Source organism: Poecilia reticulata, chromosome 16, assembly GCF_904066995.2.
Source record: "Poecilia reticulata chromosome 16, P_reticulata-male-v2, whole genome shotgun sequence".
NCBI lineage: Eukaryota > Metazoa > Chordata > Actinopteri > Cyprinodontiformes > Poeciliidae > Poecilia > Poecilia reticulata.
The window spans coordinates 7,767,970-7,791,310 of NC_088845.1; the positions used below are offsets into that span (position 1 = coordinate 7,767,970).

General features: G+C 37.9%; 2 protein-coding genes and 1 long non-coding RNA gene across 7 annotated transcripts in view; 1 reads left to right on the plus strand and 2 right to left on the minus strand.

Annotated features, from left to right (window-relative positions):
* plcl2 (phospholipase C like 2) overlaps nucleotides 1-2,146 on the minus strand; it is a 48,912-nt gene extending 46,766 nt beyond the window's left edge. The window contains exons 1-3 of one of the 4 annotated variants that reach the window (XM_008431188.3): nucleotides 2,014-2,146; nucleotides 1,774-1,840; nucleotides 1,060-1,513 (exon numbers count right to left, since the gene is read on the minus strand). In XM_008431188.3, coding sequence (XP_008429410.2) covers nucleotides 1,060-1,311 — 252 coding nt within the window. In that variant the 5' untranslated portion in view covers nucleotides 1,312-1,513; nucleotides 1,774-1,840; nucleotides 2,014-2,146. Of the gene's footprint in view, nucleotides 1-1,059; nucleotides 1,514-1,773 lie in introns of all 4 variants that reach the window. The other 3 variants (XM_008431187.3, XM_008431189.3, XM_008431186.3) reach the window with 3 other exon arrangements.
* A 5,522-nt stretch (nucleotides 2,147-7,668) lies between these two features.
* Nucleotides 7,669-14,980, minus strand: LOC103477856 (cysteine-rich venom protein). 2 transcript variants are annotated; one of them, XM_008431183.2, is made up of 8 exons: nucleotides 13,517-14,980; nucleotides 13,132-13,216; nucleotides 11,478-11,578; nucleotides 9,328-9,418; nucleotides 8,856-8,998; nucleotides 8,619-8,707; nucleotides 7,985-8,067; nucleotides 7,669-7,906 (listed from the first exon to the last, which is right to left on the minus strand). In XM_008431183.2, the coding sequence occupies exons 1-8, from the start codon at nucleotides 13,676-13,678 to the stop codon at nucleotides 7,770-7,772; spliced, it is 891 nt and encodes a 296-aa protein (XP_008429405.1). In that variant the 5' UTR covers nucleotides 13,679-14,980; the 3' UTR covers nucleotides 7,669-7,769. The 2 variants fall into 2 exon arrangements, with proteins under 2 accessions (XP_008429405.1, XP_081453725.1); XM_081597599.1 differs by lacking the exons at nucleotides 13,132-13,216; nucleotides 13,517-14,980 and adding an exon at nucleotides 11,884-13,125.
* Nucleotides 14,981-16,004: 1,024 nt separating this feature from the next.
* On the plus strand, nucleotides 16,005-18,136 carry LOC145547706 (uncharacterized). The gene is made up of 3 exons (XR_014084004.1): nucleotides 16,005-16,959; nucleotides 17,450-17,564; nucleotides 17,659-18,136. It is a non-coding gene; the product is annotated as an uncharacterized LOC145547706 (long non-coding RNA).
* Nucleotides 18,137-23,341: the final 5,205 nt, after the last annotated feature.

A 23,341-nucleotide genomic window follows, 5' to 3' on the forward strand; every position in this document is an offset into this window, starting at 1 on the left:
CCTGATTTTGAAGATTACACTTGAGCTCAGCAGGATCCCTTTAAGAACACATGACTAGGTTTAACTGGATTACAGTGGACCGGGGGGGTTTGTGGTGGTTGGAAACATCTATCGCCCGCTAATAGCTAATATCCACCAATAACTGAGACCCGCTCTAAAAACACCAGTTCTACCCGCCTACTTATTGGTTCAAACACCAAATATACCTTAATTAATTCATACACACAGTGAAAACCATCTTAACAGCACTGTAGAAGCTATTGGCTACCTTATTGCCACCATTCAGGGTACAGCCAGCTATTCAGTGGCAAGAAAATGACTGGTACATCAGCGTGTGCTGCTTTGGAAATGCCAGCCAATAGTTTGTCATGTAGTATTACACCTAGGTATCTGAGGTTCCCACGTCGCATTTTCTTTCAAATATTGTTACCGTTCTAAAGTAATGGACTGTTATTTTTACCAAAAGTATTTTTTTTCTATCTAAATAATCTTTTGGCAAAAAAAACAAGAGGTGATTGTTTTCTTTTTTCAAATTTTTTTAGCAGAAAATGACTTAGGCCATTGTAGCCAATATCTTAGATATGCTAATAATGAACTGCAATAAGTCAGGTCAGACCTAAGAGAAAACCAGCAATTGGCATTGGCTAGGAAAAGCTTGAACGGTGCATCTGCACGTCTCGGCAACGAGTTGACCTCTGCCATACGACAGAAAAGATTGTCTGGATCTCCATCGTTAGGGTCAAGAGTTTAGATTTTTCCTCCTTCAGCACTCTCACACACCTGCACTTTTTTTTTTAGGTTTCTACATCAACACAAACTACTCTAGTTTCAATGACAGTCCTGTAATTTCCATCAGTTCTTTGACCTCATATACATAACGGTGAAGAGCAATGACTGAGATTATTTTCACACATAATACAGGGTGTGTTTCTGGTGACCTAATTACTGGTGTGTGGTTAAGGAAACACCTTGATCACCACATGCACAGCTTACCCCAACAGGAAGGCTGTAACTTCAGCACCAGAATGCAACGCAGACCGACCCAACTTCAAAGATTACCTTAATAATGCTGCTCCGGCGAGGTATGTCAGACTTGGCATCCGGCCCCACGGAGGTGTTGGCGGTTTCTACTCCGCTTTGACTGCCAGGTGTGAGAGGGGAGCCTGAGCACATCATATTCTCCGAAATCCCACAGTCTCCATTCAGAACCGACACTTCGCAATGCGTCTTCCCCGCAGCCTCGTCGCTGGGCACGGCCGTGTGCCCGAAATGAACCGGAGGGAGCCTTCCGTCCTCCCCTAACTCCGCCATAGGCACTTCGATCTCACACACTCACAGCACTCAAAAACAAAAGGTTTCGGCTTCACTCTGATATCCCTCCCAGTCTTTTATTGTTATTACTACTGTTATTGTAATTATTGCCTCGGTGTAACATGTGCCGTCTCATCGCTCGGTGCTCATATCCGCCAGGTTCCGACGGAATGAGAGGCTTCCTCCGTGCACTGAGCTCCGTCTGTGAATTACAGATAGGATTTATGTTGACAGCATGAGGAGAGACCAGAGAAGAAAGCACATTTTGTTTGCACTGAAAGCGGATGTTCTCAACATACAGCATGCACCAGTCATTTTTCATGTGAACCGGGGGGGGGGGGGTTTATGCATGATGATGCCGTTCACACCTATTTATTTAAATAAAACAGCCTTTCTGCAGATAAAATAACCTCCTCACAGAACTCGTAAATAGCAAGAAATGCCCCCGGATCCGCGTCTTACCTTCGGAGCTGCTTGGTCTCTCCATAGTCACAGCCCGTGTTTCAGCTGAAGTTGTTGCTCCGGCAGCCTGAGGAGCAGACTGTCGTTTGTTTTCTGTCAGCTCAGCTAGTTAGCAGGCTAACAAAGCTCGCTCACTCACTCGCTAGCTCAGGGAAGTTAGTTTGCCTGAAGTCCAACCGGCAGCTTCTGCTATTGGTTGACGAACTAAATAATATTAACCTGACTCGGTCGGTTACTTACTGTGGTCAGCACCGGTTCGGCTCGGTTTTAAAAGAGGTAAAGAGCGCCGTTAAATGTGTAATCGTCAGTCACTCAATGAGTCGTTTCCAGGGAACAAAGTTGTGTATGTCTCGTGAACGCGCACGAGGTTTGTTGTCACTCTACTGAATTATCTTAAACACCTGCAATTTTTTCTGAGACATTAGAATATCATAGAAAAGGTACATTTTTAATTCAACGTTAAAAGTGAAACTCGTGGATTTATTGCAGACAGGGTGAGTTGAACCAGATATTGAACAAACAATCTTTCCTCATATGAAGTGACTCCTTCATTTGTCTATGCATGTGCAAGAATAAACAGCATGACAATGCCTCACCATCAGGGAGGAGGGAATTTTGGAATATGAGCACATCAGACTTAAAGCAAAAGTTATTGTGAAGATTGTGATAATCCTGTACCAAAAGGGGCTCACAGGTCACTCAGGGAGGAAGAATCCATTACCTCAAAAACATCCATCCATTTTCTTTACACCCTTGTCCCTTAGTGGGGTCGGGAGGGTTGCTGGTGCCTATCTCCAGCTAACTTTCCGGGTGAGAGGCGGGGTCACCCTGGACAGGTCGCCAGTCTGTCGTAGGGCAACACAGAAACAGACAGGACAAACAACCACGCACACACATTCACACCTAGGGACAATTTGGAGAGGTCAATTAACCTGACAGTCATGTTTTTGGACTGTGGGAGGAAACTGGAGTACCCGGAAAAAACCCACGCATGCACAGGGAGAACATGCAAACTCCATGCAGAAAGACCGGGGTGGGAATCAAAACCAGAACCTGCAGGGTTCTGGGTTTGATTGCTTGCTGCAAGGTAACAGCTCTACCAACTGTGCCACTGTGTAGCCCTACCTCAAAACAATAAAAAACAATAAAAACAGATTGATGTTTTTCCAAATACCATCACACACAGAGCCTTTAATTACAGGTGACATGTTCTGTCTGATGAAAATTAAAGTGTTTCACCATAACGACCAATGTTACATTGGAAGGCAGCATTGAGAAATGGGCAAAAATAGTTATTGTAAGAGGTGTGCCAAGTCATGCAACTTAAAAGGCGGTTCCACCTGATAAGAACATTTGTGTACATTTCTGAATATAAAAAAGTTTTATCACTGCTCTCGCAATTATAAATATTATAATATTCTTAGCTGACTTAAATCAGGAAGTTTATCTTCATTTAATGGCAGATAATGAAAAAATGTTTTTGCTTTTTTAGTGTCTGTAAATATCCGACATCAGTTATATTCTAAACCTGTATTTTTCTTTGATTATTACTGCTTAATGATGAGAATTGCATTTCATTTGGAATTGAAAGTTACCACTCCTGCCAATGAACATCTTTTGAGCCACTAACCAACCTTGATTTTAATTTATTGTAGCGAAATATTTAGAAAGTTTTACTTTTTAGCCCATCATTTTAAACCAAATTAATGTAAAGATGTTGAAAGTCAGGTTCTCATGATTAAACTCAACTACATTTACACAATTGTGGATCTTATTTCTAACTTTTGTTTTTCAACAAAATGTTATGCTGCTTGCCATTTTTCTAATCATTGAAACATTTTTTTTGTAATATTTTACGTCAGTTAATTGCTTATGGCTTGCATAACTGCTTATGCAAGCTATAACCATCAAAATTATTACCATTTGAAATCCCTTTGTGCATAATGAATCTGAATAATATGATTTTTACTTTTTAAATAGAAGTAGGCTGCTGAAATAAACATTGTTAAACGGTGGAGGAAAATAACTATTTGCCAGTATTTCATGTTTCCCCTCCTCAGAGAATGGAGAGGTCTGTAATTTCCATCACAGGTACAATTAAACTTTGACGGAAACTAAAAATATAAATCCAGAAAAATGACACTGTATGATGTTTTTTTAAATAATTAATTAGCATTTTATTGCATGAAATAAGTAGGGTTAAAATAAGATTCTGTACCACTTAGTGTGTGGTCCAGAATCCTTCGTTTACTGTTATAAAGGTCAGACGTTTCCAGTAGCTCTTGCCCAGGTTTACTCACTCAACAGCAGGGATTTTGGCCCACTCCTCCAAAAATCTTTCAGGTTTTTGGGCAACACAGAGCTCCAGCTCCCTCCAGGCGATTTTCTATTTGGTTCTTATTCCAAGATCTTGAATGGTTCTTAAAGCCAAAAATTGGTTGCCATGTTTGTGCGTTTCTGTTAATTGTCATTCTGGATATCCTAACTATGACCCATCGGTTGTTGCCCAAAATCTTTTAAAATGATCCTCTCCTCAGTGTGGTATGTTTGTCAAGTCATTTTCCAAATAATTGTCAAAAGTAGTTGCCTGTTTGCCAAGCTTAACTATTATTCTGCAGCCTAACTCCTTGGTCTTTCTCAGCCCATCATCCAAATTCTCTCATGGTGGTGATGTTGGAGACTGATTGATGTTGGACAGGTGTCTTATTAAAACAAGTACAGTTAATACAGTTATGGAGTGAAGGACAGGAGGCGTTCTTAAAGACGAACTTAGTCTTCCAGTTTTTAAAGGGATCAAATACAATTTTCATGAAATAAAATGAAAATGCAACATAATCTCTTGAAAAGGTTCCTTCTTCTAAGAAACTTTTACCCAAAGTCTGCACATCTTGTTTCCGAAATGTGCATTTCTTTATGAAAACTAAATCCGTTGTTGCTTTCTATTTCAAAGTGAGACTGTGAAACATATTCAAATGTTGACGGTTTTACTGAAAGCTACATGTGATGAATTCTAATGAAGTCATTTCAAAGGCTTTGCCCACATGACTCTAGTTTATCTGTCACATCGTGTGCTTTGGTGATCTTCCTCTTTGTGTAGGCAGTAAATAGGAAAAAAAATGTGCTAATCTCAGAGGTGAAGTAATTACTTTAACTGTCTCTTTTGCCGTTGTGTAAAGTTTCCTTTGCAAAATAAGAACACACCCTTAGCAAAAGGAAATTGAGAGTAATAGTTATAGATGGCTCAAGTGAACGGTAGTTCGTGTAAAAAAGTGAATGTAACCAACATTTAGGACACTGTATTGTATTAAATGCTGATTAAAAAAAGCCTAAAAGTATTTTGATACTTGTTCATAGTTCAGGCGAAAGCAGATATGCCTACTGTTGGGGATTTTAATGAAAGAAATGAGTTGTAGAATAGAGCCACCTGCTGGTCAATATGGGTACTGTTCAAAATGATGAGGATTTCTTATGATTATAGTTAATAAGGGTGTAGTTTCAAAATAATGATTCATATCGAGGATTTGCAGTCTTTACTACATGTCTTTAGGCTCTTTTGTTCTCTGAACATTTCTAGTTGTCTGTGGTCATAACAGAAAATCACTTTATTGTTGTTAAAGCAGAAGTATTTCCACTTTAATACCAGTAACAGCACAGAGGATTTACTAAAGCACAATCCCACCAACAGCTACACTTATCAGCACTGCTGCTCTAATTACTTTACACATCCCTTTTTTTCCAGTTGAACAGTTTTCTCTTTTAGCATTTCAGTTTCTGGTAGCATACAGAGCAGCAGGAGTCCAAAGTGAGGTCCAGGGGTTCAGTTTTTGTGCAGACCTGCGATTAAAGAATCGTAGCAATCTGGTTAGTAACACAGACTGTTCATGAAGATTGACACCATGAGAAACTGCAAAAATATTTACTGAAAGGTGCAGACAAAATAATGTTTTTTAAATAATAGTATTTGTATTTTACTGTATTTATAATATAATTTACTCAAAAGAAGAGTTGGACCTACCAGTCCTTTATTTTGGCTAAATAAAGCAATCCTTTCAAAGAAACGCTGACTCATTTCCTGTTCCTTTTTTTTAGTTTTCAGGCAAAGGTTATGAGATTTCTATGAAATTCTTTTGGATTTCAATTGTTGCAGAATGTCACAAACTAACAATTATTCCCACAGATTTTGGAAGAGAGAGCGTCCCACATCATAATAGATCCTCTACCATACCGAACACTAGGCATGAAATTCTTTTCTACACATTCATCCTTTCTTTTACAACAATCCTAGCTGGAGGTTTTGTTGCTCAAAAGCTCATTATTGGTCTCATCGGACCTAAGCTGACAGTAAAAGTTAAAAAAAGTTGTTTTTATGGACATGAAAGTTAGGGTTCAATAGCTTTTCTTTGTGACGTAAAAATATACAACTTTAGATGGGTAGTGTCCACTTCACCTCTTCCAATTCCCTATCTTTGTAGTTCAGTTAACCCATTTTTTAGGAACAAACAGTAAAAATCTAATTGACGGGATACTTTAGCTCAACGTCTGTGTCCCTATTGTAGCTATAACCAGAAAATGCTGAAGATTGAAATACGATGTTGGCATTAACAAAACGATTCCCAAACAGCAATTGGTTAGAAACTTAGCTTACAGTTGCTGAGCAAGTGATGGATGACGGGTCTTTCATGTCCTGACAGGTCTTGTGTTCTTTTAAAGACTTGACTGTTATAATCCGCTGCAGAGTCATCAACGTATTTTACTGATATCAGTTCTGTGAAGGAAACTGCAGTTTAAAGAAGCAGTTGGTTGGAAGCGGTGCTTTGATATTCCAGTTAATCTGGTTTCTTTTAAAATCACTTCCATGGCAAAGCTAATACAGCAACTGTGTGTATGTATGTAATTGAGGGGTCAGCAGATCAAGACAGAACTGAAAGTACTGCAAAGGCACCTGGAGTCAAAGTCAAACAAAGCCTAAACAAACCAAGAGAGGAAAAACGGGATGGAAAATATGAAGGAAATAATGTACTGGGAAAAAACAAGGAGTGTGTTTCCTGGAAAAGCTGACATGTTTTGGCTGCAGGTGATCTAACAAGGAACAGAACAGAAAGGAAATCAGGAGGCCTGAGGGCGGGAAAATCCAAGAGACAAACCGAGAACAACAAACAAAACAAAATCTCCCCAAAAATAAAGTCGTAATAACAGAAACATGAGAAAGCTGCAAATAAAACCCGCTTTTTAAAACGTTTTTGTTTTATAAAACGTTTTAAAAACTCCAGAGATTTTTATACTACAATATGTCTATACTGTTGCATAATCTTTTACTTAATCAAGTGCTATATGACACGTTTGCAATTTTCTGTTAAACTGAGTTATCTTTTTCATCAAACTAAAGAGTTAAGATAGCAAAAGATAACAAAGAGTTATCTTTTGGAGTTTTGACAGAAGTTCAGTCTGGAAGACTCTTGTCGTGCCTCCCTCTCTGCAACCTGGACCTATCGGCGCCGGTCCAAGCCTCGCTCCAGCCAATCATCGTTTGGGCTCCAGTTCAAAAGGACCTTCACCCATGGCCTCCTCTGCTCACCATCTGCAATTGACCCACCTCCGCCCCATCTCCACCTTCCGCTCCTGGCTGAGACCTCATCTTCCTCTGACCGCCGCCACCAGTACATGCCCCGGGGGGTCTACATTCCTATGCTGCATCAGGAATGTTCATCGAGCTTATCGATGTCCAGCTCGACGTCCCCGACCGGGGCCTGAACGCCAAAGACTTTGTTTATTTTCATGTTCATTTTGTCATTAAACTCTTTTAATCGCTCTCTTTCTCCGTTTGAGTCTCTCCAGATTGAAATAGTTTTACCTACAGAAATTAAGACAATTAAGACAAGCTACACCCAAAAATAATCCAATTCTAAATTATTACCTTTATTGTACTTTGCAGATGCCAGCGTTATATTCAGTACAGATAAAGAACATGTGAAATGTAAGTATTCCTGCTGTTCCGTCTAATATATTGGCATAATCTCAGTGGTACATTTGCATGAAGCAGGACACCAGGCAAACACCAGCGGGTTGCTGCATCCGCTGAGGACTTTCAGTCTGGGACAGTTGATGAAGGTGTTTATATAAGGACAAGGATTGGCTGAGGAAGAGAGGGACAGAATTAGGATGTCTTTTAAACAATGAGGACACATTTCTGTAAGTTTGTTACTCTACTTACTGCAGAGTTTGTCCACACAGTTGTTTGGGCAGGAAGCACATGATGTCCCAACCTTGTAGGGAGGCCATCTCTTAAAGTTTCCACTAAGGGACAAAAATAGTTTAGATTTTGAAAAGAAAATAATATTCCTACTCAAAAATGTATCAAATTTTCCCTCAATACTCAACAGATTATTTTATGTTTATGACTGTTTGACTTTTTTGCACATTTTGTTTTATTTTTTGTTCACCAAATCTTAAGGCCTGTATTTAAAATACTCAACATGATCCATTATAATAAAGTGGAAATTATAAAAAATTAAATAAAATAAAGAAAACTTTTGCAAACTTTTACAAAGGTCGGGGGAAAAGAAATCACCTTTCAGAAATTTTTTTATGTTAAATGAATGCACCTGTGCTAAACTTAGTTTATTGCATATCATCTGGACTTACACTTGAGTGTAAATGCCTATATAAATAAAAAAAATTTTCATACATTTGCAAAAAATGTCTGCATGGTGTATTGTTTGTTGAATTCTGAAAAATTAAACAAAATAAATCCACCAATGTAACAAGATGTGGACAAAGTGAATGGCTTGCAGATGCAGTGTAAAAATAAAGTCAAGACTTTCCTAAATTATAAAAATTTCACGTACGCTCTGAAATAATGGCAGCCGTAGAAGTAGATGTTGTTGGGACATAGAGCAAGTCCACAGCCCACTTTGTAGGAGCTGTTCCACACAACCTGGCAACACAATAATTACTGGTCATTTCTGGGATGGTTTCATTTTGAAACATTCCTTGCAAGTACTGCAACCACAGGAGGACCCCTGGACCAGGAGAAGAGAAATGTTTTTCATAAAAAAATGACACGGTTTGATAAAAATGTGCACCTGTGTGAAGTGACCGATGGGTTGTCCATTGGTGGATCCATTGGGGTAAAGATAGTGTGACTTTTCGTTATGCCAGGCCGTAAGAACAGTGGTCCATGAGGATGGGGAGGAAGAATAGAAGAGATTCTCACCCAATTCATATCCTGGGTAATGGAGGGAAACACATGGCAGCACTGATTAATGAGTATATGCAGATAATTTTAGTTTTCATCCCCCACGAGATTACGCTATTTGTATAAAGCAGGCATCATTAAAAAACAAAAAAAAACAATTGATAGTCATGATAACATCTCACCTATTATCATTTATTATTAAAAGAAGACGTAAGATGACATTCACAGTATCTCTGACCGTTTATCACAAGGGCAGTTGGTTCAAAAAGAGCTTTTACGTTAATGGAGGAAATATTTACAGCCCTGAAATGATGAAAAAGGAAAGAAAGAGAGAATATATAGAGGCACAGCAAACGTACCGTCAAGCAGACGGGTGCTGGCTGGTCCATGACTCAGAATACATTTATCCACCCAGGCCTGAGCGCTGGCCGCTAACTCCAAACTGTAAGTCTGAGGGAAAAAATTGTTTAATTCTAGTTTCAAAGAACAGGATAAGCTCAACCAAGAAAAATGTTGTATCGCATAATTAACTGACGCACACAATAATCATATTATTATTTTGTGCTTCGTGTGTAGAGCTGTGCTTCTTTCCTAGAAAATAAAGTAATAAGTCTGTTTCTCCATTGGATTTTGCTTGTTAGGCTTCAATCCGATAAAAGTTGCAGTAAAATAAGAAGTACAAATACAAAAAGTGTATTTTTTAAATAATTACATTAAAATAAGACAATTATGCAAACCAACATGAAAAGTTGGTTTCCCCATGAATCTTGTGTGCCACACTTAGTGGCTACAGCTCCCATTAAGTTTTTGCAGTAACTTATGAGTCTCTTAAATTGCATTTGTATAATTTTGGGTCACTGTGTTTGGTAAATAATAAATAGGAGTTTTGAGACAATGTAAAAGCATGTTTAAAGACTAAGACAAAACATCATAATTGCATTTAAGTTCAGACTTTGACTAGGCATTTGAGTAGATGACTGGTTGTGCTTTCAGCTTAAGGAAATGCAATCCTTAAGGAAGAGGATTGCATTTCCTCATCTCTATATTTTAATATTCTTAACTTAGCACAATACAAAGGGAACATACTGGCTTAAAGAGACGGCTAAACCCATCAGTTTTTGCTAAAAGGGATTCCTTTTTTACTAAAACATCTTTTGGAAAGGAAGATGATGTGATTTTTAGTAAAAAATGACTCCAGCCATTGTTTTAGAAAGGTGATATGTGAGTTTTACCCATCAAATAATTAACAAATTGTCTCTAATAACATCCAAAGACCTTATTCTGCTACTGATTCATGTTTGGTGCCATTTATTACGATTGAATGATTACATTTTGTAGAAATAAGAAATACTGATCATTCGTTTTTCTTTTTTTTTCGTTTATCAAACAGAGGCCTCTGTTGGGCATAAGAAAACTACGCACAACCACAACAGTTCGGCATCTTCTGCTCATGCTGGTCATCAGGCTGGTCACACACTACTGTGGGACGGCATCTCATTTCTCAATCAGATTTTGTCACAAATCACAAGTCAAATTATCACACAAATGATTTTCAGGTTATGAATTAAACGATCTGCCAGTCAAACTAGTACTTTTTCATCAATATTGAGAAATTGTTTACTTAAAACAAGCTCCTCTATCTTGCTGAAAAGTTACTTCTGTTAGTTTTTCTTATTAGAAGTTTACTAAGATATTTGCTCTAGAAATGAGACCATATATACTTGGTAAAATTGTGTGTTTTTGCAGTGATCAATATGATGCTACATTTTGCTTCTAAGTAGCTTAGCATGTTTGAAGTGCTTGTTGATGGTTTTTTTTCTCTTGTTGTTTTAATTTTAGTAAAAACAATTTATGTTATATGGTTGAATGAATAGTGCTATACAAAGTATTAATGATTAATTGATGGCAGTGGCGTTCAGCTTCATAACTTTTTTTCTGTTTGGACCTATTAGACGGATTATAATGCATAAAACATTGGGGCTAAAGAAGGACTTCCACAAAGACGATGAACTGACATAAAAAAAAAACATCAGTCAGGAGATGGATAGGAAACCTATACTGAATGCATGAGGGAATGAGGGAAAGAAATCAAGTTAGTTTATGTGAAGCTGAGAGATTGGCCATGTCCAAACTTGAAAACTACTAACTGAACTTGTGCATATTATCTAAAGCAAAAAGGCGATAAATCATGTTTGGACATGAGAAGTTTGCTTTTTGTGCATCTTGATGGTTTCACACCTACAATCTTGAGTTTGTTGCATCTGGTAGGCAGAGTTTGCATGTTTTCAAATATATTTTGACACATCTAGCACAACTTCACTGACAAAATATCTTGGTTGTCAAGACATAATCTGGGCTCATAGTAGGTGATTAATAACTTTATTATTTGGCCAGCTTTCAGCAATGACCCAATGACGTTCTTTTGTTACTTTGTTGCTTATTACTGTTTATTGTTATTGCTTAGTTGCAGAAAATCAAATGTTAAGAAGGATGTTGAAAAGGGACCAACCATCATCAGCATGTCGGCAGCAGCAGGCTCAACTGCTCTCCTGAAGGCGTTGTGAACATTTACGATCTCGGCCTGCACGGTTGTGTTCTCTGGGCAAACATCTGTTCACACACAAGAACACACACACACACACACACACACACACACACACATCAGAAAGCGATGTGTAAACAGCAGATTAAAGACACAATGAGCGCTGACATTTACTCTGGCGGCTTAAGATATGACTCACAAACACATCCTGGTTTAATTGCTCTGAAATGGCTCGACGTAACAAAGGAGCACAGACACAGGACTGAGCTAAATCCGCTAATCTGACTGTGAGCCGTGCTGGCGAGGTTTCAGCTGATGCCGAAAATAAAACGCTGCCGCTAAACACGCCTGCTGGGTTTAACGGGGCGCTTACCTTGCTGTGAACACATGATGATGTGAAGCCATGTGCATGAGGGAATGAGGAAAAGAAATGAGGTTAGTTTATGTGAAACAAACCCGTGAGTAAGCAGCTCATTTAGCCGTTTGGTTTTCAATAATGTACAAATTAACACCATGAATCTCTTGTTAATTGGTACCTGAAAACACCTGAATTCCTGGTGAGAGTTTAGTGCTTGTTTCTCTTCTTAATTCTGTGACAAATGACTAAAGTCAACACATTTTCATTGTTCCTGCTTGTTTTCACTTGATTCTCATCTCCCTTCAGATTTCTCCCACTGAGCAGGATTTCTCCAGTTTTTTCAACTGGGCCGAACAGAAGGAGGAGTTGTGAACAATTGATGTTTGAATTTATTTTTAATGTATTTATTGAGGGCATATAGCTGCATTTCCTGCAGACCATGTCAGGATTGGTTATCAAAGTGGAAGAAGCTAAATGACCAGAACCCACAAGATATTGTATTGCTTTGTGGAAACAAAGATAAAGATAGTTAAACTTTGTTACACCAGTTCCATTAATCCAGCCATACAGATTTGAAACCCATTCTTTGCAGTGTACAGTGTGGTAAATTATTTAGCCCTTTATGGGTTACTTGTGAATTTTGCTTTTCCGTTACATTTAAATGTTTCATATTATCACATTTTTACATCATACAAAGATAATCCAAAATGCAGAATTTAAATTATGATTTATGGAGACAAACTAAAAACCATGTGGTCTCGCCCAAATCTGGGCTTTAATCTGATTTTAATGTCGTAGAGACCGTAAGCATGTTGTTTGTTTGAAGAGGCTGATTTAAAACAATCGTGCAAGAAAGACTGGATAAACATTTTTCCACAGCAATGTAAAAGATTCATTTCCAGCTTTTGCACGTTTAAGTTGACAGGCAGTTGAGGCTACATCTTCACAGTGGGCCAGGTTGGATAATTTTCCTATGGAAAGATTGATCTGAAACATTGATGTGTGGCAAGAAGGGGGAAAAAAAAGGAAAAATCACTGATGGTGCAGTTTTTTGTTTTTTTTTCAGCACTGTGGAGAAAAAAAAGAAACAGGCTAACTTAAAATGTATGCACTTATTAAACTACTTCACACAGATTTGAGTTCAATGCATGCTTTGATAATTGGAAGCTTCTGTGAAGAAGTGAAGAAAAGAAGCACAAAAAGGTGCTAAACTCAGCTAAATTCAAAATATAGTTTAATTCAATGTGTTAGAGTTACACTCACCACAACACAAGCAGTGTGCACATCTTGGAGTGTCAAGATGCAAATCAAGATGACAAACATCTTCCCGACAACAAAGAAGATTCCTCTACAAAAGAAGTGCAACACTGTAATACTCTGCACAGCTTCTTGACTCTTCCTTGTCTTCAGAACAAATATGACTTTAGTCATATTAAATTATAAATTATCATAAACTACTTTCTTTTTTCCATGTTTTTTTTTATTGAGCTCAATAACAACTGCAAAAATAACAGCAACAAGAATATACGTACATTTTTAAGTCAAAGTGAAACCCGTATGAGGTTTGCCTTCTCGACGGATGGATGCTCTTCTTAGATAAATCTATTTGTGGCATCAGTTACTTAAGGAAACCTCTGAACTGACATACCTGCTCTCCGGTCTTCTTCTTCTGGAGGAGGTAAGTTAAATATTTTCTTCTCCTCCTTTTATAGATCCAGCTCAGGTGGTCACATTCCCCTCCAGGTGATGGTGATACAGCATGAACCACGTGGTTTACACAGCGAACTCTGAACAAAAAAAACAAATTCATCACCTTGTCCTGAAGACGCTTTTTCTTCTGCAGGATGTAACTGACAGGGAGTCCACAATGAACTGTTAAGCCCAGAGGTTTAGTGAATTCCTGATATATTAACCCATGTTTACACAGTAGAGAATGGAAACACTGAGTTTAAGGTAAATAAAGGTAAAGGCCACCTGGTAGGGTACATTAAAATAAATGTCATGTATGTAGATGGATACAGATTGTGTAGGCTGAAGACACACCCTGTAATCGTTTCAGCACATGATGCAGGATGAGAAAAAGGTGATTCTGGGTAGCAGAGTAACTGTGCAATCCTTATTAATGTAAAGATTTCATTACTTAAGAGTCGGCATTGTCAGGGGAAGATAATTCTCTCTCACATGCTGGATGCAGCATTCTGGACCAAAACTTATTATTTTTTTTGTCTTAAGATTCTCTGCTTGTTTTTTGAGGATTGATCACGTGTTGCTGAACTTGAGCTTGCGTTCTTGGTTAAGAGACAAAGTCACACATGGATTGTATAAGGATGTTTAACTATTGGCACCACCTAGGATTCGTGCTACAATTCATCTTTCTTCTGCTGTGATCAAAGGCTGCAGAAATACCAAACAATCAGACGGGATTTTATAAAAAGTTATTTTGCACCCGTCTTCTTCTCGCCATACTTGCGTTTTTTGTCAAATTTCATTACTGTCCTTGATCTTTGTGAGCTTTTGTGTCGTCGTTTTGGAGGGATGTTGGCTCTTAGGATGCTTTTCTTGACAGAAGTTTTCTTCACCTCGCTACTGATGTAGATGCACTCACACACAGACTCTGCACTGGTGGGAATAGGCCAGTCGCGATAAACGATAAATCAATTAATCGCACGATAAATTAAACCTGTCAACCTCATTTTAATTATCGGCTTTATCGCCTCTTCCTGCCTTTTTTTCTTTCTGTTGATGACACTGAATGAAAAAAGGCTCAACTCCGGTGCTCTCCACTGACCCTCCTGTCCTCATTTCCTTAGTGTAATGTCCAGCGCACACGACACGAGTTGTTGGCCGATTGTCGGCCCCTTTCTCAAACCTTGAGAGACACCTTAGCCGACTGAAATCCTAGGTATAACGGTTCGATCGGGTTCGTTGTGCCGTGTGGTGTCCAGCCACATGGGCACAAAATAATGGCTACAAGTCCACTAACTAATTTTAATATCAGGCATTAATCAATGCTTTACTAGAATCTACCTGTGATGCATGTGGCTAGATTCAGCGTAAAGTCCTGACTGAATGAAAATCATTATAACCTATTTATGTCACGTTAATGAAGAAGAGCTGAAAACTTACCGGGTTTATATGCGGTAGGAATTTGGCTCCAACTCCTCTCGTCATTTCTATATTATTTGCACGAAATGTTGAATATATATATATATATATATATATATATATATATATATATATATATATATATATATATATATATATATATATATATTTATGTGTATATATATGTACACTGCAAAAACTGAAATCTTAGTAAGATTAAATATCTTAAATTAAGGAGATTTTTCTTGTTTTCTTTCTGACAAGATAATTTTTCTCACCAAGAGGGATTTATGTTAGAATATTTTTCTTATTTTAAGTGTTTTTGTACTTAATTATCTCAGTAAGATATAAAAGCTTAATATTAAGAAAATAGTACTTATTATGAGTAAATATGTGCTAGAATCTAGAATATCAATATTTACCAATCAAACTTCAAGTCTAGAACTTATTTTATAAGTAAAAATTTCTTATTTCAAGCACAGAAAGCAAAATCACATACTTAATGAAATGTATTCAGATAATTAAAACAGACTATGCCCAAATGGAATCCTTTGTTATTGTCAATGAAAAAAACAAAAAAAATAAACATGAACTTATACTCTTGTATAAGTTGGCAGAGTGTACTGGAAATTATAATTTAATATTTAAACGGTTGACATTTAACACAACAATTTCAGAGACAATATCAGTTTATATATCAAGATAATTCTTGGCATGTTTCTGACTGCTGTGGACGTTAATCTGATCTTCTTGATGCAAGATGTGGGACCTCTTACTGACATGTCATGAAATTTCTATTGATGTGTGATTTGAAATGGCTGGTATTCCACACAATGAGATTAGAACCAACAATATTGATTAGCTCAATGTCATGCTAAATATTTTAACTTTTGGTTTATATTTCAAATTCTTACTTTATAAGTTACTAATATTAGTTTGAACAATATTTTATTCATCGTGTTTGTAACCCCTTTTATGACATCATACAATCCAAATGGGAAAGCGCCCAAAATGTCAGTGAGATAGTATTAATGTTCGATACAACAGATTTTCTTTCTGATCCAATACCGAGTAAAATTTAAGCTGGTATTGGCAATACAGATCCCATACTTTGTGCAAAGACAGTTAATTTGTTTCTTAATTAAATAAAAAATAAATGTAATCCATATCTTGGCTTCATAAAAAGAACACAATGTACTCTAATGCACTCATTTTAAACTCAGAAGTATATTGAGACAACAATCTTGTTTACTATAAGCTATTTTAATTCAGCAGAAATATACAAAACATGTGAAAATGGAGTTGCAAACTAAAAAAAAGAAAATTAGTAAAGTAATAACCCTACTAAATATACTGCTCAAAAAAATAAAGGGAACACTTAAGTGTTCACTTAAGTGTTTAAGTGTTCCCTTTATTTTTTGTTTGAGCAGTGTACATCATTGTTTAATTATTAAAACTACTATAAAATGACAGCTGAAATAGCTCCGTGTCACTTTTTTTATAATCTGTCAACATGTTCATTTCTGAGTGAGTGAGCGTCAGCAGCACGCTGCGCTTGGGCATTACTTACACATTACATACTTACCAGGCGGAAGAAAAAGTAGTTCCCATTAACAACGTTTCATTTAGGCAAGATCTCAATAATTTAGTTACTTTCTAATGTGCTCTTGTAATCTACATTATCTCAAATTACTAAAGTGTTGAAAGTATTGATCCTTGGATCTGACAATAGATTTTAAAGAATTAAGTTCTGGTATCGGAAGAATCGATATTTCAGTATCAATCCGCACATCACTAACGGCAACGCCAGAGATCATTTAACTGCCCTGATTAACGGTTAATTCAGTTGTAACAGCCTAACTAAGCTTTTATCTACTGTACTTTTATAAGATTTTCTTTTGGCAAATTCTCTAATCTCGGTTGGACATGGATGAAGATGGAGGACTTTTTTTACGTGTATAGACCCTACAGCTGCTGTACTGAGAGGTAAGTTTAAAGTTGTCTGTCTTTCTAAGATAAGCTAACTGAAGCTAGTTAGCATGTCGTGATATGCCAATTTTCATCCGCGGTTAAAGAGCCGCTCTTGTGAATGTGAGCTTTGAACAGTTATTAACCACAATAGCTGTGGCTTAAAAATAATATCGACACGAGTTCATGGTAGCTTCCGTTTTTTAACATAGCTAAGGTGGCTTCTCATTCGTAGCTTCTGATTCGGGAAATGGTTAAAGGGCAATTCCGCCTAGTATTTCACTAACTGAGGGTGTTTGATGTGCTGTAATTTAAAAACTTAAATGCAATGAGTCTACAAGGTTAGATATTCCACACTGTTACCAGGATATTTTAAACACTATTTTTAATTGGTGAATTTAAGTAGTCCTAGTTTGATTTAATTAAAATGACTTTCTTGCCATCTTGAATTCATGTAATATTGTAATTGAGCACATGAACTAAAATAAGACTCGTTTTATTTTTCAAGTAAACCAAACTGTTGCCATGGTGAAGCCTATGCCAGACACATCTCCAATCACGTATTGCACCATCTACAAGAAACTTTAGGAATTGCAAGCGACAGCATCCTTCACATTCTCGAGGTAAGAAATTTATGATACTGATTCATCATTACACTGATTAGTCCCTAAAACATGGTTTGTTTTGTGATTGTTTTTCTGTCTGTGCTCCAATTAGCAGATGACCCAACATCTTCAAACAAGACCACTTTTCAGCTCTGCTGTGATCGTGAAACCAACTTTCTACTGGCCATTGGAACCATGCCTGCCCTGATCTTCTGAAAGGAGGACATCATAGCTACTACACCTTTCAGCATCCGTGTGTCTGTGGCCACTCCTCTCTGTGCTGCTGACAAGATGTCTTGAGAACAGCGTCCGTAACTGAGGCAAGACTTCCACATATAAAAGGCTATGGCTTATTGGAAGAAGTCCTATTGTTGACATCTAATCCCAAGATTTTTTTTTGCTTTGGACAATTTGGTTTGCTTGACTTAGGGCATCTTATGAGTGCGGCAGATGTGTCAGATCGTCATTGTTCTGTCATTTTACAGGATTGTTTCAGAATCAGATGCCCATCCAGACTTTAAATTCTGACCAGTAGTCATGTTTTATTGTGTTTAAGTGAAACTTAAATGTAATAAAGATGTTAAAAGTAATTGAACTTATGTCTTCATTTCAGCAAGCCAATAACATCTCTTTTTCCAGTATTCACAAGATAAATTTGTGGATTTTTGTCTTGGCATAAGAACCTTGAGTAAAGCTATGACGAAATATATATTTTAATCCTATGCAACAATAAAAATAAACTAGATTTAGGCATATCACTGCAAAAAGTCCCCTTTCAAAAACAAGAAAAAAAAGTACAAAAATAGGGTATAATTTTCTTAAAATAAGAAAAATTATCAGCCAACAGAACAAGAAAATGTATCTTGTCAAGATTTTCTAAAACAAGAAAAAATATCTAACCAAGATAAACCTACAAATATCTTAAAATTAGTGTATTTGTACTTAAAACAAGCCAATTTTACTAATACAAATAGAATATATGAGATTTATTTTCTTAATACATAGAAGATTTTTCTTAAAATAAGAAAATTTTACGCTATTTCAAGAAATTCAGTGTCAAGTAACATTTTCTTTACTTGAGATAATTTTTCTTAAAATAAGATAATATATCTTACTCGTATAAGTAAAATTGGCTTGGAACACCCCCGAAGGTGGTGGAGAATGACCGAGCTAAGATCCTGTGGGACTTCCAGATCCAGACAGACAAAATGGTAATGGCGAACCAACCGGACATTGTGGTGGTGGATAAACAACAGAGGAAAGCCGTTGTAGTGGATGTAGCAATACCAAGTGATTACAACATCAGGAAAAAGGAGCACGAAAAACTGGAGAAATACCAGGGCCTCAGAGAGGAACTGGAAAAGGGCTGGAAGGTGAAGACCACAGTGGTGCCTGTGGTCATCGGGGCCCTCGGGGCAGTCACCCCCAAACTGGAGCAGTGGCTACAACAGATCCCAGGAACAACATCAGACATCTCAGTCCAGAAATGTGCAGTTCTAGGCACAGCCAAGATACTGCGCAGAACCCTCAAGCTCCCAGGCCTCTGGTAGAGGACCCGAGCTCAGAGGATGAAACAGACCACCCACGGAGGGTGAGAAGGGAATATATAAATTCCTGTTTAGAACAAAAATACTCTCAGCACAGCAGTTCTTGGGTTCTGGCTTCCTCACAAACACCTTAACCAACCAAAAGAACAAAAAATAATCACGTTGCTACAGAAAACTTGATGGGTGTTACTAACTTGGGAAATAAATGCCGAGTACAGTGCTGCGCTAAACATAAACAGTTAAACAACAATATATATAACAACATGTGAGTTTACAACATACTTTTTAGAACATTTTCAATATTTTAATACAGCTCTGTACACTTACCTCTCCCCAGCACAGCTTGGCGTGTACTGAGGAGGGCAGCGGGAACACACAGGATATAACGCAAAAACAGAAGAAAATGAAAGCTTCTCCATAATATAAAACAGAAATAGCCCTGCTGAGTGCAAAGGTGATTACAGACATGTGAATAAAAAAAAAGGAGTTTTGAGAAGGTTCATAAAAAATTTTTTATAAATAAAATAAAATAAACTCTGCTACAAATATATATATGTAGCAGTGTGTGTGTGTGTGTGTATATGTGTCTGTGTGTATATATATACTATATTAATCTATATATGTTCAGAAATGTATATACATGTACGCACACAATATATAGAAAAAATAACAATCTCAAATAAGCACTACAGTAAAGAAAAACTCGCAATAAAAATGAAAAACACAAGCAACACAAACCAAAGAAAGACAATAACACAAGATGTTCCCATATAATTTTTAGAAAATACCCAATTTTTGTCGTCTTCACGAGATCTTCTTTGGAGCAAACTTCCCCAGCCAGAGAAGTTTGCTCCTTTGGACGAATGGGGCACTCGTTCCCTTGGACATAGTTTTCTCTCCAAATCGTTTCAAACGGAAGTGCACAGACAAGATATAGAAAAACTAAAAAACACAAATAATAACCAAAGTAAAGAGAAGCTAGCGATAAAAATAAACAGCACAAGAAACACAAACCAAACAACAACAATAACAAAAGTTCCCATATCTTTTTCAGACAACACATGACAATTTCTGAGAAGCAAACTTCTCCAGCCGGAGAAGCTTGCTTCTCTGTTGAGGATCGATCCTGAAGAACCTCCCCAGCCTGGGAGGGTTCGAAAAGAAAGGCGTCAAATGAATCATACTCAGAGAAGCAAGCTTCCCCAGCCGGGGAAGCTTGCTTCTCTGTTGAGGATCGATCCTGAAGAACCTCCTCAGCCGGGGAGGGTTCGAAAAGAGAGGCGTCAAATGAATCATACTCAGAGAAGCAAGCTTCCCCAGCCGGGGAAGCTTGCTTCTCTGTTGAGGATCGATCCTGAAGAACCTCCTCAGCCGGGGAGGTTTCGAAAAGAGAGGCGTCAAATGAATCATACTTCATTTGCTTACTTCATTTGCTTCTCTGTTGAGGATCGATCCTGAAGAACCTCCAGCCGGGGAGGTTTCGAAAAGAGAGGCGTCAAATGAATCATACTTCATTTGCATACTTCAAGCTTCCCCGGCTTCCCCAGCCGGGGAAGCTTGCTTCTCTGTTGAGGATCGATCCTGAAGAACCTCCCCAGCCTGGGAGGGTTCGAAAAGAAAGGCGTCAAATGAATCATACTCAGAGAAGCAAGCTTCCCCAGCCGGGGAAGCTTGCTTCTCTGTTGAGGATCGATCCTGAAGAACCTCCCCAGCTGGGGAGGGTTCAAAAAGAAAGGCGTCAAACGCATCGTATTCAGACTCAGTGCTCTCTTTCTTAGAGGTACTTTTGTCTGAATTGTTACCTGGAAATACTTTATTGCAAAGCATCTCCATCCTTTCCGATTTTTTTGCCAGGGCCGTTCACACTGACGGGCAAACGACCTGAAAGTGTCCCGCATGCGCACTAGAGGCCGCAATAGCGTCAGCATTCTAAGTGTTCTGCCAACCGCCATAAAAAGAAGTGTTCAGAGTTTGCGGTAGTAAACATGGAGGCTATCGGTGGAGCTTAGCTTACATATTTGAAGTTGTTGTCCGGCCGGAGCAGCATATTAACAACTTCCTCCTCATATAGTCAGTCATGGTTGTTGTTTTTCTTCCCTCTTGCGCATATCAGGACGCAGAATAGTGAGATTTGTTGAGAATCAGTGACGTTCAGTTCGGATGAATGCAACCTGAACGTTAGATCGCATTTGAATCGGATACGTATCGGTTAAGGGTCACATTCGTAAAAGAATCCGACCTGTGTTGTTCACACTGCCATGAAAAAATCGGATAGAGGTCGCATTACGTCCAAAAAATCGGAATTGGGTCACTTCAGGCTGCAGTGTGAACGCACCCTTAATCATTTGAGGCGCCATGATGGACGTCAGAAGTGAGGGATTGGAGTATTGAACAGAGTGACGAATACTTTTTCAAAGTTGTTTGGAGTCTGTGTGTTTTTTTGTATTAAAAAAAATAAATGGCTATGATAGCTGCTTGAATGAGGTTTCCAGCAAAAAGGCGTGAAAATCTGTCAAGTATTTAGCGATTTATGATTAATAAAATGTGCTTATACTTCATTCTAAGAGCACCGAGTGGAGAGGGCCACTCCATATATGCCTGTGGTTTCTTTGCTAGCTCTTTTGACATTTTCTGCTCTGTTATTTAGCTCGTAGCAGGTTCTGGTTTTGGTTCTAATAGTTCATGTCGTGAAAACAAAAAAACAAACTTGCATTGTTGTTCGGGTTCTCCAGATCCGAGCACCGTTACCGTCGTATAAGGCAGTGTTTTTCAACCACTGTTCCGCGGCACACTAGTGTGCCGTGAGTGATCGTCAGGTGTGCCGTGGAAATTATTCAATTTCACTACTGTACCGTATTTTCCGGACTATAAGCTGCTACTTTTTTTTCCTAAGCTTTGAACCATGCGGATTGTAGCCCGCTGTGGCTTTTCTGTGGATTTTTCTTCAACCACCAGGGGGCTCTCTAGCAGGAAGTGAATCATTAGAAGTCAAAATTGTAAATCAAAGAAGAACGTGCTAATTTTCATTTAGAACAAGCACATGCTAGCAGCAGGCACGACGGAGAAATGTTTTCAAACTCATATCATGCAGCTTTTAAGTTGAGGGCTGTCGATCTGGCACTACAGGAGGGAAATAGAGCCGCTGCACTTAAACTCGGTGTGAACGAAACCATGGTTTGACTTTTGAGACGGAGTGCTGCGTCCAGCAGATTTATTAGGACGAGGCCCTCTGCTGGGTCCTAATGGAAAACCGAGAGCAGCTTCCAGTTTTTATTTTATTTTATTTTATTGAGGGTGCTAGTATGGTGCGCTCTATAGTCCGAAAAATACGGTAATTGGTTTTAAAAGATTTTTTGAAAATGAATTGTCTGCATATAATGCCATCTTTGAGTATCTGCTGTAGTAGTAGCAGTGGCGTAATCATGTAATGTTCTTACCACTAGATGGCAGCAGGTACAGAGCATTTTACATTAAAACGAGAATTAGTGATGTATGAATGTTACAGGTAGCGGTGAGAGCACTGAATCTAGAAAGACTGATGACAGTGATGGAAAAGACAGTGAAGCTCAGCAGTAGTTGGAAAGAACATGAGTCCATTTCCCACAACATATCTGTGTGAAGTGAGCTTCTCAAGCCTGGCTACTATAAAAACTAAAAACAGAGAGAGACAGAGATGTTGAGGAAGAGCTTTGTCTTTCTTCAATTTCTGCCAGTAAATCAACTGTTTTCATCCAAACAGGCACAGGTTTCACACTAGGTGGGTAAAATATACAGATATTGACATTTTGTACATGCAACTCTTCATATTCTAACAGTGAATATGAAGTGAAATGTTTCCCAAATATTATTGCTTCTTTCAGAATAAGAATTATTTTCTGTATTCTGGCTAAAAGAATGCTTGTGGATTAGTTTGTAAAACACTTTGACGTTTTCTACAACTTCTTTAAATTTAACACCACAGTGTTGTGGCTGTTCAGGTGTATTTTTGAAGTGGACATGTTAAGTGCAATTTGAAATAAGACATGTAAAATGTGATAAAAATACATTTTTGTGTTTATTTGATTCCTATTCAAGAGACTTTGATAAGAATGACTATATATAGGCGGCTACAGAATATCTTTGTTTACATTTTTGGTTGGTGGTGTGCCTCGGGATTTTTAAAATTAAAACAGTGTACCTTGACTCAAAAATGGTTGAAAAACACTGCTCTAGATGACCTAAAAAATAATGTTTAATATCTCAGAAACC